Here is a 13,098-nt window from a genome sequence, read left to right on the forward strand (position 1 = left end):
AGAGGTTTTCACACCAAGCATCGGATTCAAATCCCACGATCAAACTCATGCAAAGCAAAATACCCCAAGGTCTCAGACACTGCTGGAAGCATGAAATCAAAACAGTAATGAGGTAAAGACGCTTGAAATCGATTTGACATTTGTTAAACTTGTAAGATTATACGTTAGACTAAATCGGTTTTTCACACCACTTTCATTATTAGTGGTATGTCTCTGAGAAATCAGCATTTCATTTAGACTGTGCCTTCTCACCTTGATGTAATGAACTCAATGAGACCTTTGGCCTTCTCATCCTGTTCAGCAGTGACATCCACCTCACTGAGAAGACTGGGGGACAGGTGGGACAGAGGAGTACCTCCTACTCCGATGCTGATACTGGAAGATGTAGAGCTGGAGCTGAGACCCGAGTCCGTCATAGGTGAGGGTTGGCAGTCTGGCAACAACTCCTGTAAGCCTGGAAGGTGCAAGAAACATTCCCACAATACACAGACTTATTTGGGGATAGGAGTTTTGCTGCCACCTTGTGATTCACTATGGAATAGCACGATAAGATATACCAAAGAAAGTAATCCTTCCCGTGAAGAAAATCTTTTTAAATAAATTCATACTAACAGTGATTCTTTCACTATTAATGTCCTTCAGAGTTCTGAGTACTAAACGCACAACTAACCTGTGAGGTTTAACTCTGGAGCTGCTGGTTTTACAGTCAGAACTTTAGGTTCGTTGTAGTCCCGGTTTCGTAAAAGCACCATAGCTACAGATTGAACACTACTATTTGCACCCTGGACAACGAGCAGGTGAAGCAGCAGACGTTTGCAGTGCTCGTAGACCTCTGGGTGCTGGTGATCAAGCCCTGTGGGAAGGTACAGAGAGTCAGGTTAGGTTCCACATCACACCCAACGTACTGGTCATTCTGATGCACATGTACAGTACTTCTAAATTTACAGGTTAGGTTAAAGACATCAGATTATTTATGCATCGGACACAAGACATCTAAAAGTAAGAACATTTTCTTTCTTGGCAGAGACAAGCCTTTTAAACTGCCCACACAGAAAGCATCCAAGAACGTTACCGATAAAAACTGCGTGCAGCAGGAGGTGCAGGTAGGCACCCCACTCTACTTTGACCCCATGATCCACAATGAGGTCTGTCAGCAGGATGACTGCAATGTTGCATCTAGGGAAGACATGTGTGTTAAGTCACAAAACACAATCATGCACGCACTGTTTTCTTTTCTCTCAGAGAGAAGCTGCTGCTCGGTGTACCTGTGGAGCGGGACAGCAGGTGCATTCGTCTCTGGCAAATAATCCACAAGAGGGGACCAGCAGCCTCCAGTTGGAGGGAAGGGCAGAGGCTCCGGACGGTTGTGATCCATCACCTTTAGACGCCAGTTCGCATAAAGTGGCATGGAGTCACCTGAAATAGAGGGGAGATAAGTGGAAGCAGTGCTTATGAGTGGTAAACTTTAATCTTGTACTGCCTGGAGAGGAGTGAAGATTCTGTGCTTACTCTTCTCATCCTCGTAGGAGCCTCCAGAGCTGCTGCTGTAGCGAGATTCCAGACGGTGGTGCTGGCGGTTCAGGTTGCTGTTGAGACCGCTGTATATATCCAGGTGGGTGTAACTGCAGAGCAAAGCAGTTTAGAATGACTGAGCAAAATCTTCAGTCATACTGATATTTACCTCATGTTTATCTGAAAAATATTTCTCATATAAACAACTCAAACATAATAGCAGTAATTCAAATTTCCCAAGAGGGAAAAAAGTTCTGGATAGAGACATTTGCGATGATGTACTGTACATTATAAGAGAAGTTGTGCATCAGCAAATGTTATAACTATAAAATTATTTGGTTAACAATGCCAGAAAATTAAAGAAATACTATATTAAGTGCTAAAGACAGTCATAAGCTCATTTTTGTTTTTAAAACTCTGAAGAGTTTAATGTTAATTTCCATGTCAGTTAAGGCTTTCAGAAAACAATTACCAGGTTTTTTTTTTTTTTTGTAAGTCACAATTTTTCAACCTGGGTCAAGCGCACTTTCACATCCCAAATCCCAATTCAGCGATACGCCATGAGCAGGCAGGAAAAAACAAAACACCTATTGAATATTTTTTGCACACGGACCTGGCGACAGTACGCTTAGTTTAGACAGAATCAAGCATTTCTCTTTTGTCGGTTTATTTCTCACATCAGACTGTAAAGACGTTCTGTGTCTGATGCCGTCTCTAAATAACACACTTTGCTTTTGCTGTGAGAAAACGACTGGATGGCGAGTTGTCCTGTACCTTTCCTCCATGTTGGAGTCTTTGATCTTGGCATCATGATGACCATCATGTCCTGGCACCATGGTATTGCTACTGGAGGTTGTTCCTGATAGAGCAGACACGACACATTCACCGTGTGGCTTCTGAACATTGGGTCTTAGAACGATAGACGTGTGCTTCAGCTGCCAACATACCTGAGGTGACTGAGGGGATCTTGAAACTGGAGGTGATGCGGTAGTAAGGGGGATTGTCCATGTGGGTGACAGCTGAGCTGACAGGATCTGTCAACTCAAGCTCACACATCAATTCCTCCAGCAGCTGCATAGTTTTATCTCTGCCCAAGTACACAACCACTCGTTTCACCTGAGGACACACATTTGACAGAGAGAAATGTCAGACATTATTGAATGGACACTGCAAATTGGAGTGTGACGGAAATACTGCATGATGTAAGTGTACAGTGACTTACATAGGGCAAGAGGCTGGGGTCACTGTTGACTCCTGACATGCTGATGAGAAAGTGTAGAATGATTTTGAGGTTCTTTGGCCAACTGTCCGCTAATGTGGTCCACACGTTTTCAATCTCTGACCAAGCAAACTCGTCCCCATACTGAAAAGATAAAATCATTTCAAGATCAACGATGATGATGATGATGATGATGATGATGATGATAAACTTTTTTATGTAGACGCAAACACAGTGTAGCACAGTCTTACTTTGGCGGTCATGAACATGAGGTTGTTTAGCACCATGGTTGTTGCTCGCGGGGATCCCCATCCTTCTCCACGGAGCCATCTTCGGCTGTTGACCATCATGATTTCCCTTTCCTGTACATCCTCATCCTCTTCACCACTGCCGCAGTCCTCTGGTCGCCGTGGGATTGGTTTAAAGTCCACCAGCTCCACATTGTTCATCCACGGGAGGAGGTAGTGCAACATTACTTGGCGACCACCAGGATGTGCCGTCTGGATGCGTAGACTTACTTCTACAATGAGAACGGTGAGCAGGGTGACGGGGAAACATCAATATTGATTTGTCAAACTGATTCAAAACATAACGTCTGACTCACTAGCAACTCTTTAGTCTTCAAATTGCGTTTGTAAATACTCAAGCTGATTGCTCTTAAACAAAGAGGGAAAAATATGATGACCGTTCAACTTGATTTTGTCATGCTGTACAGACATTTGTGAAAATCTTATTTGATCACAAATTAAGGAACAAATTAAGGCAAAGCAAGTTTATTTATAGAGCACCATTCAAACAAAAGGCAATTCACAGTGCTTTACAAAGAAATAAAAAAAAAATTAAGAAATACAGAATAAAGAAATACATTAAAGCTTCAGAAGAAATGAAAGAAATGTATTAAAACAAATAATGAAGAAAAGTATAATAAATAAGGTAATCGATTTATTAAGATAAGTTTAATAACTAAGTAAAATCTATTTTTTATTCAAACCCCTGTGCATATAGGAATGTTTTAAGTCCTGATTTAAAAGAAGTGTGTGTCAGCAGTCTTAAGTAACCAATATCTCAGCTAGACCATTTCCTTTATATACAAACCTAATCAAATATTGCACAAGTAGATATATTTATGAGCAAGGGGCAGGTGTGCCATTTATAAACATTTTTTCCAACTGATAGCAATACCATTATCAGCACTGGCAACGGCATGACAATATAGCACACAAGCTCGACTGATGTTTTTAATTTAAAAAATAAATGTTAAAACAAAACTGCCTGATGACCTATGAGTGACTTTGCCAAGCATTAACATTCTGATTATCTTACATACAACACTAAGCTATCAAAATAATGCACAGTAACATGTTTTTGTAGGTGTAAGACGAGCAGTGAATCCTTGAACTGTCTGTTGTGTGGCTGGGTGGGTGGATGGATTAATGGATGGATGGATGGATGGATGGATGGATGGAGATCGTAAGCCAATGGCTCATAATAGGTGAGTGAGGAAAATCCACTGTTGAAAAGTTATGTTGCAAGGAGACTCACTATAGGTTCTGCTGCCAATTGTATGGATTTAAAACTGAAAGGTTAAATATTGTACCTTCATTTGTCCATTAACGATATGTTGGATCTGTGTTAATGTGTATTTAAAGACTTTTTTCCTTTGAAGGACTTTTTTTTTTTTTTTTTTTTTTTTAAACTTGCCCATAAACTAAAAAAGTCACCTGCCACCCGGCAGTATCTCAGCAGACTGAAGACCTCTGATTAAGATCATCTATACAACACACACTCACTGCCAAAGAACAGCATCTAATCATATTAAGACAAACCTGAGAAGATGGGCAGGGTGAGCTCTGGGTAAGTCCTGGCAAGCTCCTCAGATAGCTGGTAGTAAGACACGGAGTAGAGGTGTGGCAGCGGCGAAGGAGGCGTCAAGATGCCATCTGTTCGTTGGATCTCCAGTTTGTGGGCATAACGGAAGAGCTTGGGCTCCAGGATCTGGTTCATACAAATCAAGAATCACAACATTCTTAAATAAAGGGCAACAACCACACAGGGATGTTATGTGCTGAAGATGTGACCCGATCATTTCCTCATGAGAGTGAATCCCTGACCTGCAACAGCTGCATGGCCACCTCATAAATCTCCCTGGAAGAATCAGCCGCCTTGAAGAGAATCAAGTTCAGCAGCACCACAGTGTCAAATTGATAATCCCTGAAAAAACAAACAAAAAACTTAGAATACAAATACCAAATCTCATATGGAACAAGACTATTTGAATATATCTTGTTCTGCTGGGAATGTGACAAACCTGTTGTGAAAGACATTGGCAATGGCTCTGAAGCAGCCAGCAGCGACCCGACGGGAGCCGGTGTAACAACGGTCCACAGCCCAAAACATGAGGTTGCTCTGGTCTGGATTCAGCTCCAGCAGCAGCATCACAGCCTCACAACCAAGCTGGTGAACCTATAGCGGGCCACACAAGAAACCATGTTAAAATAGTCAGCCTACTTGCTCATAAGTCCATATGCTGATGAAGTTTATCAATTAATTTCTCATTATCCAGGTTTTGCATTCAATATCAAGCTAAATTCTCCAGTAAGCTCTGTATTTCGAAAAAAGTAACACTTCATTTGGACAACCACATCATGAGAAGACCTAGTTCCTTTCACTAAGTATTCAAGACCATACGAATGACTCTTTTCCTTCCTTAAAAGAAAATCCTAATATGTCGAGTGTAAAGATGCATTTCATTTTTGAAAACAGATTATTGTATCTTTTTTAACCTTAAAAGTATATAATTGATTGAGGTGGAAGTTTTGTGTAGACCCTGTGCAGTACTTGTAGCCACCACTAGGTAGTAGTGGTGTCAAGTCAAGTGATGTGCATGACTGTTCAGTTATTTACTTCCTGATTTAAACGTCTATTCTCTAGTTTAATCTTGCCTAGTTACAGCAGTGTTTTATCTATGGGATAGTAAAGATTTATTCCTGTCCCAGGAATATTCACTTTATTTGTTGCTACTTGGATTTATTATGAATTTTGACAGAACACTAAATATTTCATATGCAATTCATTATTTACGTCACTTGTCACATTTAAACCGTTCTGATCATTTATTTTTTTGGGACGTGTTACTGAATTTTGGAGAATCTCAAATATGCACGAGACAAAGAATTAGACATGCCACATCTTCCTACCTTCTTGTCCTGAGAATCCAGAATGTTGTCCAGCCACTTATAGAGGTAGCCATCGGAGGACAGGCCAACATTATCAGCTACAGGTCCACAACACAACACTGCAGACATGGCCTAGAACATTGACAAATTAGCTCCAGTTAATCTGGGTGATAATAGTTGGCTGTTATTACATTTTCATGTGACTTCATGTGTACCTTCAGTGCACAGTACTGATGCCGGTTGATCTGCATATTTCTGTCACTATAGCGGTCCAAGGGAGTGAACATGATGCTGAAGGGCCCAGCCCAGTGACTGAACAACATGAACAAACTGTGTCTCAGTGACTGCTGGGGGAAGATGGTCCGCCTCTGGTGGACTAAAAACCAATAAAATTACATGTGAGACATATTTTTCTAACTTTGATTTTAGAGAAACTTGAGTGCCACTAAGAATCTGACCTATTTCACAAGACATACCTGGAACATTCTGAATAATATTGGCTACAAGCGCACTGAAGTGACAGCGAATGTCTTTCAATGTGTCAGAGTCCTTGTCATTTTCAGCCTCGAGCAGCTGCCTGGTCAGATCAACATACTCAAGCAGTGTGCTGTTCAGAGAATGGCTCTCCCCATCCAACCCGCCGCTGGCTCTGCAAATGAGAAATGTTCACAACTGTCAAACAGCAGATACAGGGTAATTCCGAATCTCACAATTTTCATGTAAATAACTGAGGAGTATGTACATTTGACTGATGACTCCAGCATCAGCAAGTAGCTCAAATATCCGGACCAGCTGGACCCTTAAGATGTCACGACGCCTGCGTCGCTTCATGTTCTGTGGAGCAAAGTACACAGCATGAGCACACCGTGTCTTTAATGAACAAGGAAGCAACACAGAGAAGCTTTACAAGTCATCAATGGGCTGCACTTACCTCAGGTCTTCTCTCTAGAGCTTCTTTTATGATGGGATTTAACTCCTCTATCAATTCCCTGAAGAGCAGGAAAGTAACATGTAAAATTTACTAAATAAAATAATGTAAACCAGTGTGTGCATACATAGTCAACGCAGAGTGTCATTTACCTGAAAGCCACTGGGTTGGTCCTGCCAAGGCCCAGAACTAAAGACTCTGTGATGTCCATGCTCTCAGAGCGCATCATTGGAACAATGTGTTTGAACAGGGAAGATGGGGACGGAGTGCCAACAATCTATGAATACAGAAATATCATAATTGTATAATGTGGTATACTCCCAACATTATATAAAGAGACACATGGCATACATGGCTAAATATATCACTGTCGTGTCCTCTCTTCGGTGACTATTTCAGCAACCTAGTGAGACTTGCTTAATGTTCACTGTATATTTCAAACTTTGGAATTGACGATGTAAACAGACAACTTACATTGAGCTTAATGATGTGATGTGATTTCCTTCACATACACGACAGTAGTGCAAAATGCAAACTTAAATTATTGGAATTATCCTGTTGTTATTGACCAGCTAAAAGCTTATAGTCACTTAAAATGTATACGACAGTCAAAATCGCAGTTGCCATTCATCGTTTGCGTCAAAAAGATCCATTGTTAGAATATTGTCACATCCTGTTTGGTTTATCATGGAAGTCTTTGTTCAGAAACCACACTGGCTCATACTGGAAGCTGCAGAAAAGCACATATTTTGATGTACCCCAAGGATCTGATGGAAATATGTATAAGTTCACAAGCAAGTCACACTGACAAGGAAATCATTCCAGACTTCATTGAAATTAGACCAAATCAAAACAATCTGAACATATATCTGAGACACCTTAGACAGTTTAAGATGGCCATGCAATGAGATGCTACTTCTGCTGTGTGACTGACCTTTGAATCGTAACTGTAGCCACTGTCCGGCGTGGACGCCAGCGTCTCAGGGGGGGAGCAGCGGACGGAACCAGAGGTGGAGGAAGAGGAACACATAGAGGAGGAGGCAGAGCTGCAGCAGAGAATCAAGTAGTTCCTCCAAAGGCCAATGTAGGAGTCACTACTGTTCAGGCTGTTCACTTTCTTGGCATTGATGGGGCTGCTGCAAGTACACACAAAAAGATGAATAGACATTAAGAAACAATTCAGGCAGTTGGTAGTAGAAAACATGAGGATGGATCATGTTGACTGACTCTTCAATCTTAACTTTCTTGTACCGTGTCCATTTCAAAGTAATATTCACTCTAGTGTTCGGACCACGAATAAAGACATCCTCAACCACTACAATTAAAAAACCCCAAAAATAAAGCACAGGATGGAAAAGTACACACAGCGACACAAAACACATACAAGCAAAGTTTACCAAAACATACTTTATGTCAACTTGCGGCGACAGTAACTGCAGGCGGGTGTAGGCAAACATCCAGGCATAGTTGAGTGCGGTAGGGCAATGTTTGGGCAAGTTCTCCTGCCGCAGGAAGCTGGAGAAGCTGATGACCCAGGGGTCCTGGCCCTGAGTGACATGGGCAAACACCCAGATATGCGAGGGGCTCACCACATCAAACTGGTGGCTGATGGGAGATGAGCTCCATTCTGCTAGACTCTGAAGATCAATCCCACTGGGACAATACAGTAGGCTAGTCTGAAGAGAGGAGTAGAGGACACGCCCAGAAACAGTAAAATATTAAGGCTTTCAATTTGCAGAATAAGAAAATGAGAGAGCGTATTCAAACCTGATCAGCTCCTGTGAGGTGGATGAAGCTCTCCAGCACAGATGCACTTAGTCTATCCATTACATCAATGGCCAGTTCTTCATCTCCCTGAATGATGGAGAAATGATGGAAGCAATCACCACTTTTAAAAAAACTTTTCTGCAGATGTGTGGATTTGCCCAATAACAAATATGTACAGTTTGTCTGCAAAAATTACCTTGCCAATGCCCAATGCAGTGTGCAGCGCTCTGACTTCCTTGAGAACATTGACGGCAAGCCTGCGTGTAGCGGGACGGCAGCTACAAAGCACCACCAGCGCTAAACCCTCGACGACGTGCAGAACACCCAATGAGAGAGTACGCTCCAGGGACAGAGAGCGACTACTGGTTGAGGTCTGGTGGAAACAAATATTTTTACAAATCAATATTCAATGGATCACTGTTGACACAAGATATAACACTATGGCTCCAAATCCAACTGAAGCCCATTTTTCCAACCTGTGCATCATGACTCTTGTTGCTGCTCTGCAGTGCCTGCCTCCACTGGCTGATGAGCTGCAGCAACATCTTGACCGCATTGTCCAGCAGCGTCGGGTGGACATCAGTCACTTCTCTGACTATGAAGTAGGCAAAGCCTGAGAGTACATCCTCCCGCCACTCAGGGAAATCCACCATCAGAGCCTGAAGAGTAGTGAAGGCGAGGCCACGTAGTTCCTCATCCATGTGGATGGTCAGTCTGGAGAAATCAACAGTCAGACATTAAAACAAATGAGGTACAGTAAATTGTGGACTGCTGTGTCTGTGAAAAGGTTGCAGATGGTGAATTACTTGGCTAGAAGCTCTATTAGGTCTTGTCTGCTCATGCCATCTGGTATCAGTCTTGGGATAGCAGCCACGCATGTTCGGAACAGATCGATCTTTGGCTTCCTCTCTCCCCTGCAGCACAAACGATTCATGAGAACATGCCAGTGGTCATGTACACACAGTAGCAACAACAGTCAAACAAGAGTAACCTAATAGATCCAAGTTGTGGTTACATACGTGATCATGTCCTCTGGCTCCTTGTTGGACATCTGCACACTGGTCATGCTCATGGAGCGCCCTACTTCCTTGTCCAGGTGTCGTAAGATGTTATCCAGAGCTTTTCGTACTTGTGGGTAGTACAATGACATGCCTACGGGCATCAAACAGAGTTATTGCATTCAAAGCAGACAAAACAAACAAACAAACAAACAAACAAACAAGAAAAGCCTCATGTCAATATTAGTATGTTGACCAACCAATGCCTTTTGCCTCTTCATCTGTGAGGGTGGTGTTGAGGAAGATCTTTTTGACACGCAGTGTGTTGCCTGAGGGCAGGATGATCCCTGTAGTAGGCATTGGAGGCTCCCCATCTTTCTGTTGCAGGCTGTCAGCGATCACCAAGAAAGCTCGCAAACCAATGTTCATCCTCTGCCAAGGTGAAATGAGAGATAGAATGAATGAAATAATGGAGTCAATTGTATAATACAAAAAGCTGTTGCATTGCTGAAGGTTTACCTCTGGATTGATGGTGAAGGTTTTGTGAGACTTGCCCACACACAGAAGGTCATAGATAATCTCCTTCATGGCAAAATCCAGTCTTTCCTGGAATAACCACAAACAAAAGTGATCAATGACACAATAGCTATTGTGTGGTTTGTCTGTAGCTTGGGCACATTTGAGAAACATCAGGTTTGATGTGTTCTGTGGTCAACGTGTACCTGAGCAATGAACTGGATGATCTTGACAAAGATGTTGAGGGGCGTGTCTCTGGGCACCACGCTGCGAGAGGCTTTGGGGAAAAGTGCTGAAACTATGCTGAGCAATCGACTAGACGAAAGAGACAAAGAGACTGTATTTGCTACAACACTGACTGACTATTTAATCGCCATGTGATGCAAAGAGATGAATTAAGACTATTAAGAGTTTGGATGGCTTCGTTACTGACCTCTGTGTGACCGTGTTACTCTCACACTTGATCCTGATAATGTAGACCCACAGCAGTCTGTAGAGGGACTCCAGTGCTACACGGGACATTTTGGGGTCTTTATTCTGTGGATTTTAGACATATGAAAAACTATAAGTATGGCGTTCTATTATGACAATTTTATTACCCACCTGTGAGACTGAAGGAATGAGTCTGTTGATCTTTGGATTAAAAATAGAGAAACCCAAACATAACGCTGTGAAGAAGCGTATGACAACCCCAGTTTCAGTCCTGCTGACCGATGTCCGAGTACCGAGAGTCCACACAGTCACACCATAGCTATTTTCCGTCACCAGTAGGACCAGTAGAATAAATTGTGGCAGATTGTAATTCAGTCTTTTTTAAACAGAGGACATTTAAAAAATAAAAATAAATAAAAGACCTGTAACTTTAATAAATTAAGTAAAAGAATCATTAAATTTAAGTCATAACTGATGTTAGAAATAACAGAACAAAAGCATGACCTGAGTACTTAAATAATATCCTAGAACAAAAAGCTATGTAGCGTCAAACTGTGGCGATGGTGTGATTGATTGTCCATGTCCATGACGTTCTGTGGTTCCAAATCTCACCCAGACCTCAACAACAAAAAGCCCATATTACAATGAAAAACTTCTATCCTCTTAACTAATAGAGTTTGTAAAACTGACATATATATCCTTTAATATACAAGTAGCTGGTAGTCAACATACCAGAGCGGGGGATCAAAAACACAGTATTGTGCGTTATTGACGAAGTGAAGAATTTCATCTACAAATCCATACTGCACAACAACCATTCATGTAAGTGTTCCTGTTGTCATCTGGAAAATCAGAAAACCTCAAGAACTTAAAACAGCAGATCACTAAATCCACTGACATAGCCAGTCAAATGTGGCTGCTCTATGTCAGCATTATGAGGTTCAATTTCACATTGTTAATGCTGTCTTGAATTTCTTGGTGAAAGAAAAAGTGGATTTTGTTTGAACCAGCCTTAAACCCAAATGTTTACTGACCAAGTCCACATGTTACTTTCTTACTCTATGTTGGATTAGTAGCCCTCTTCAACAGTTACAGGGATTATTTTTTAATTGCCTTTGACAGATGCACAAAGACATAGAACTTATTTTTTTCCCTTAAAACAGGACTCTATCTTAACATAACTAAAGTTGAATGTCAATGAGACTGAATACCTAATATCAACAATATTCCAGTTATTGATAGCAGGCACAAAGGCGAAGTTTGGACTGTGCAAAAAGCAGGTATATGGATAGCATAAGCATGTCCCCTCCCACCCAACTTCAGAAACATTCAATCCCTGGACTCTTAAATCTCACCTCAAAACTTTTAGACAAGCATATTCATTTTAAACTTTGTCAAGTCTACTGCAAATGCCTGAATGTTTTTTTTATTATTTTGTTTTTTTACTGCTACTAATATTTTTAACTAGTATTTTAAAGTGACCTTGAGTATATTGAAAGGACCGGACAAATGAAATGTATTGTTATTGTATCATTATTATCATGTCTACTAAACTACAGCACCAGCAGGAAAAGTATGCCAAATACCACAATCTTCCTTTCTCTGTTCACCCGGTAGTTGTTGCTGCAGCGGCTCTTCCTTCAGTACTCTTCTCTCATGTAACCTTTCTCGCCAATCGCCTGCATGTTCTCCCTTACTGCATCCTTGAAACTCGTCACTGGGCCTCCTGTACTCCTTTTGCCTTGCAACTCCACCCTCAACATATGTCAACTTTCCTATTCTTTCTCACAACGTTTTGTATATTGTGACATTAATGCATCAGTGCTTTTACTCTTATACTGTGACTTTACTGAAAGTTAAAAGACAAACAACTGAGTACCATTTCCAACACTGCTGATTCCAACTTTAATCTACAATAAAAATCCAAGCATACAACCAAACAAAAAGTCAACACAAACAAGCTTAAACCACAAAGCCTATAGCAACGTCACAAGTTCCAAGGAGCGCATGTCACTCGTTTTTCCTTCACAGCAGGGAATAACTCAATCCTCTTAGAAACAGGAAGGTCAAGTGTGCTACCCTACATTGTGATAAGAATGGTCACAAGGGAGGGAGCACCAGGCTCGCCACTGACACCAGGTAACTCACCTGCAGCGTCTCAATCTGCTTTCGGATGCTGTTGTTAGACGGCATCTGGAGCAAGTCGGTGTGAGAAAAAAGATCAAACGACAGGAAACAAAGAATGAAAGGTTTGGGGAGGGACACATGCAGGTCATAGGGAAAAGAAACCAAAACAAAAAGACACAGCCTAAATAATTGTGACAAGAGCAGGCCAAAGCTACTTCACTCTTGTCAGCTTAGTGTGGCAATCAACTCTAACAAAGTGAAATGACTCAAGATGAACTGTTTACCACGCCACATGTGGCTTTAACTCACATGTTAGTATTACAGACTAACAGTTCATTTGTTTCACAAATATATTTGCACTTTAATGACGTGACAAAGATATTCATAAAGAAGTGAAAAAGAAAATTGAAGGAGGTGTACTGT

At 41.5% G+C, this 13,098-nt stretch overlaps 1 protein-coding gene across 13 annotated transcripts in view; it reads right to left on the reverse strand.

The window, feature by feature from the left end:
• fryl (furry homolog, like) overlaps positions 1-13,098 on the reverse strand; it is an 82,153-nt gene that overhangs the window by 23,097 nt on the left and 45,958 nt on the right. For 10 of the 13 annotated variants that reach the window (XM_080472981.1, XM_080472988.1, XM_080472982.1 and 7 more), the window contains 30 exons: positions 12,697-12,741; positions 10,550-10,653; positions 10,323-10,431; positions 10,120-10,206; positions 9,861-10,032; positions 9,622-9,754; positions 9,409-9,516; positions 9,079-9,316; positions 8,799-8,975; positions 8,603-8,689; positions 8,243-8,511; positions 7,770-7,971; positions 6,988-7,112; positions 6,839-6,896; positions 6,650-6,741; positions 6,384-6,556; positions 6,123-6,283; positions 5,929-6,039; positions 5,040-5,194; positions 4,843-4,942; positions 4,558-4,726; positions 2,983-3,251; positions 2,735-2,875; positions 2,460-2,628; positions 2,287-2,371; positions 1,510-1,622; positions 1,266-1,416; positions 1,073-1,176; positions 671-853; positions 253-454 (listed from right to left, as the gene is read on the reverse strand). In XM_080472981.1, the coding sequence (XP_080329107.1) occupies positions 253-454; positions 671-853; positions 1,073-1,176; positions 1,266-1,416; positions 1,510-1,622; positions 2,287-2,371; positions 2,460-2,628; positions 2,735-2,875; positions 2,983-3,251; positions 4,558-4,726; positions 4,843-4,942; positions 5,040-5,194; positions 5,929-6,039; positions 6,123-6,283; positions 6,384-6,556; positions 6,650-6,741; positions 6,839-6,896; positions 6,988-7,112; positions 7,770-7,971; positions 8,243-8,511; positions 8,603-8,689; positions 8,799-8,975; positions 9,079-9,316; positions 9,409-9,516; positions 9,622-9,754; positions 9,861-10,032; positions 10,120-10,206; positions 10,323-10,431; positions 10,550-10,653; positions 12,697-12,741 (4,292 nt within the window). The remainder of the gene's footprint in view (positions 1-252; positions 455-670; positions 854-1,072; positions 1,177-1,265; positions 1,417-1,509; positions 1,623-2,286; positions 2,372-2,459; positions 2,629-2,734; positions 2,876-2,982; positions 3,252-4,557; positions 4,727-4,842; positions 4,943-5,039; positions 5,195-5,928; positions 6,040-6,122; positions 6,284-6,383; positions 6,557-6,649; positions 6,742-6,838; positions 6,897-6,987; positions 7,113-7,769; positions 7,972-8,242; positions 8,512-8,602; positions 8,690-8,798; positions 8,976-9,078; positions 9,317-9,408; positions 9,517-9,621; positions 9,755-9,860; positions 10,033-10,119; positions 10,207-10,322; positions 10,432-10,549; positions 10,654-12,696; positions 12,742-13,098) is intronic. The other 3 variants (XM_080472986.1, XM_080472990.1, XM_080472980.1) reach the window with 1 other exon arrangement.

This window comes from Lipophrys pholis (genome assembly GCF_963383615.2).
Source record: "Lipophrys pholis genome assembly, chromosome: 10".
Lineage (NCBI taxonomy): Eukaryota > Metazoa > Chordata > Actinopteri > Blenniiformes > Blenniidae > Lipophrys > Lipophrys pholis.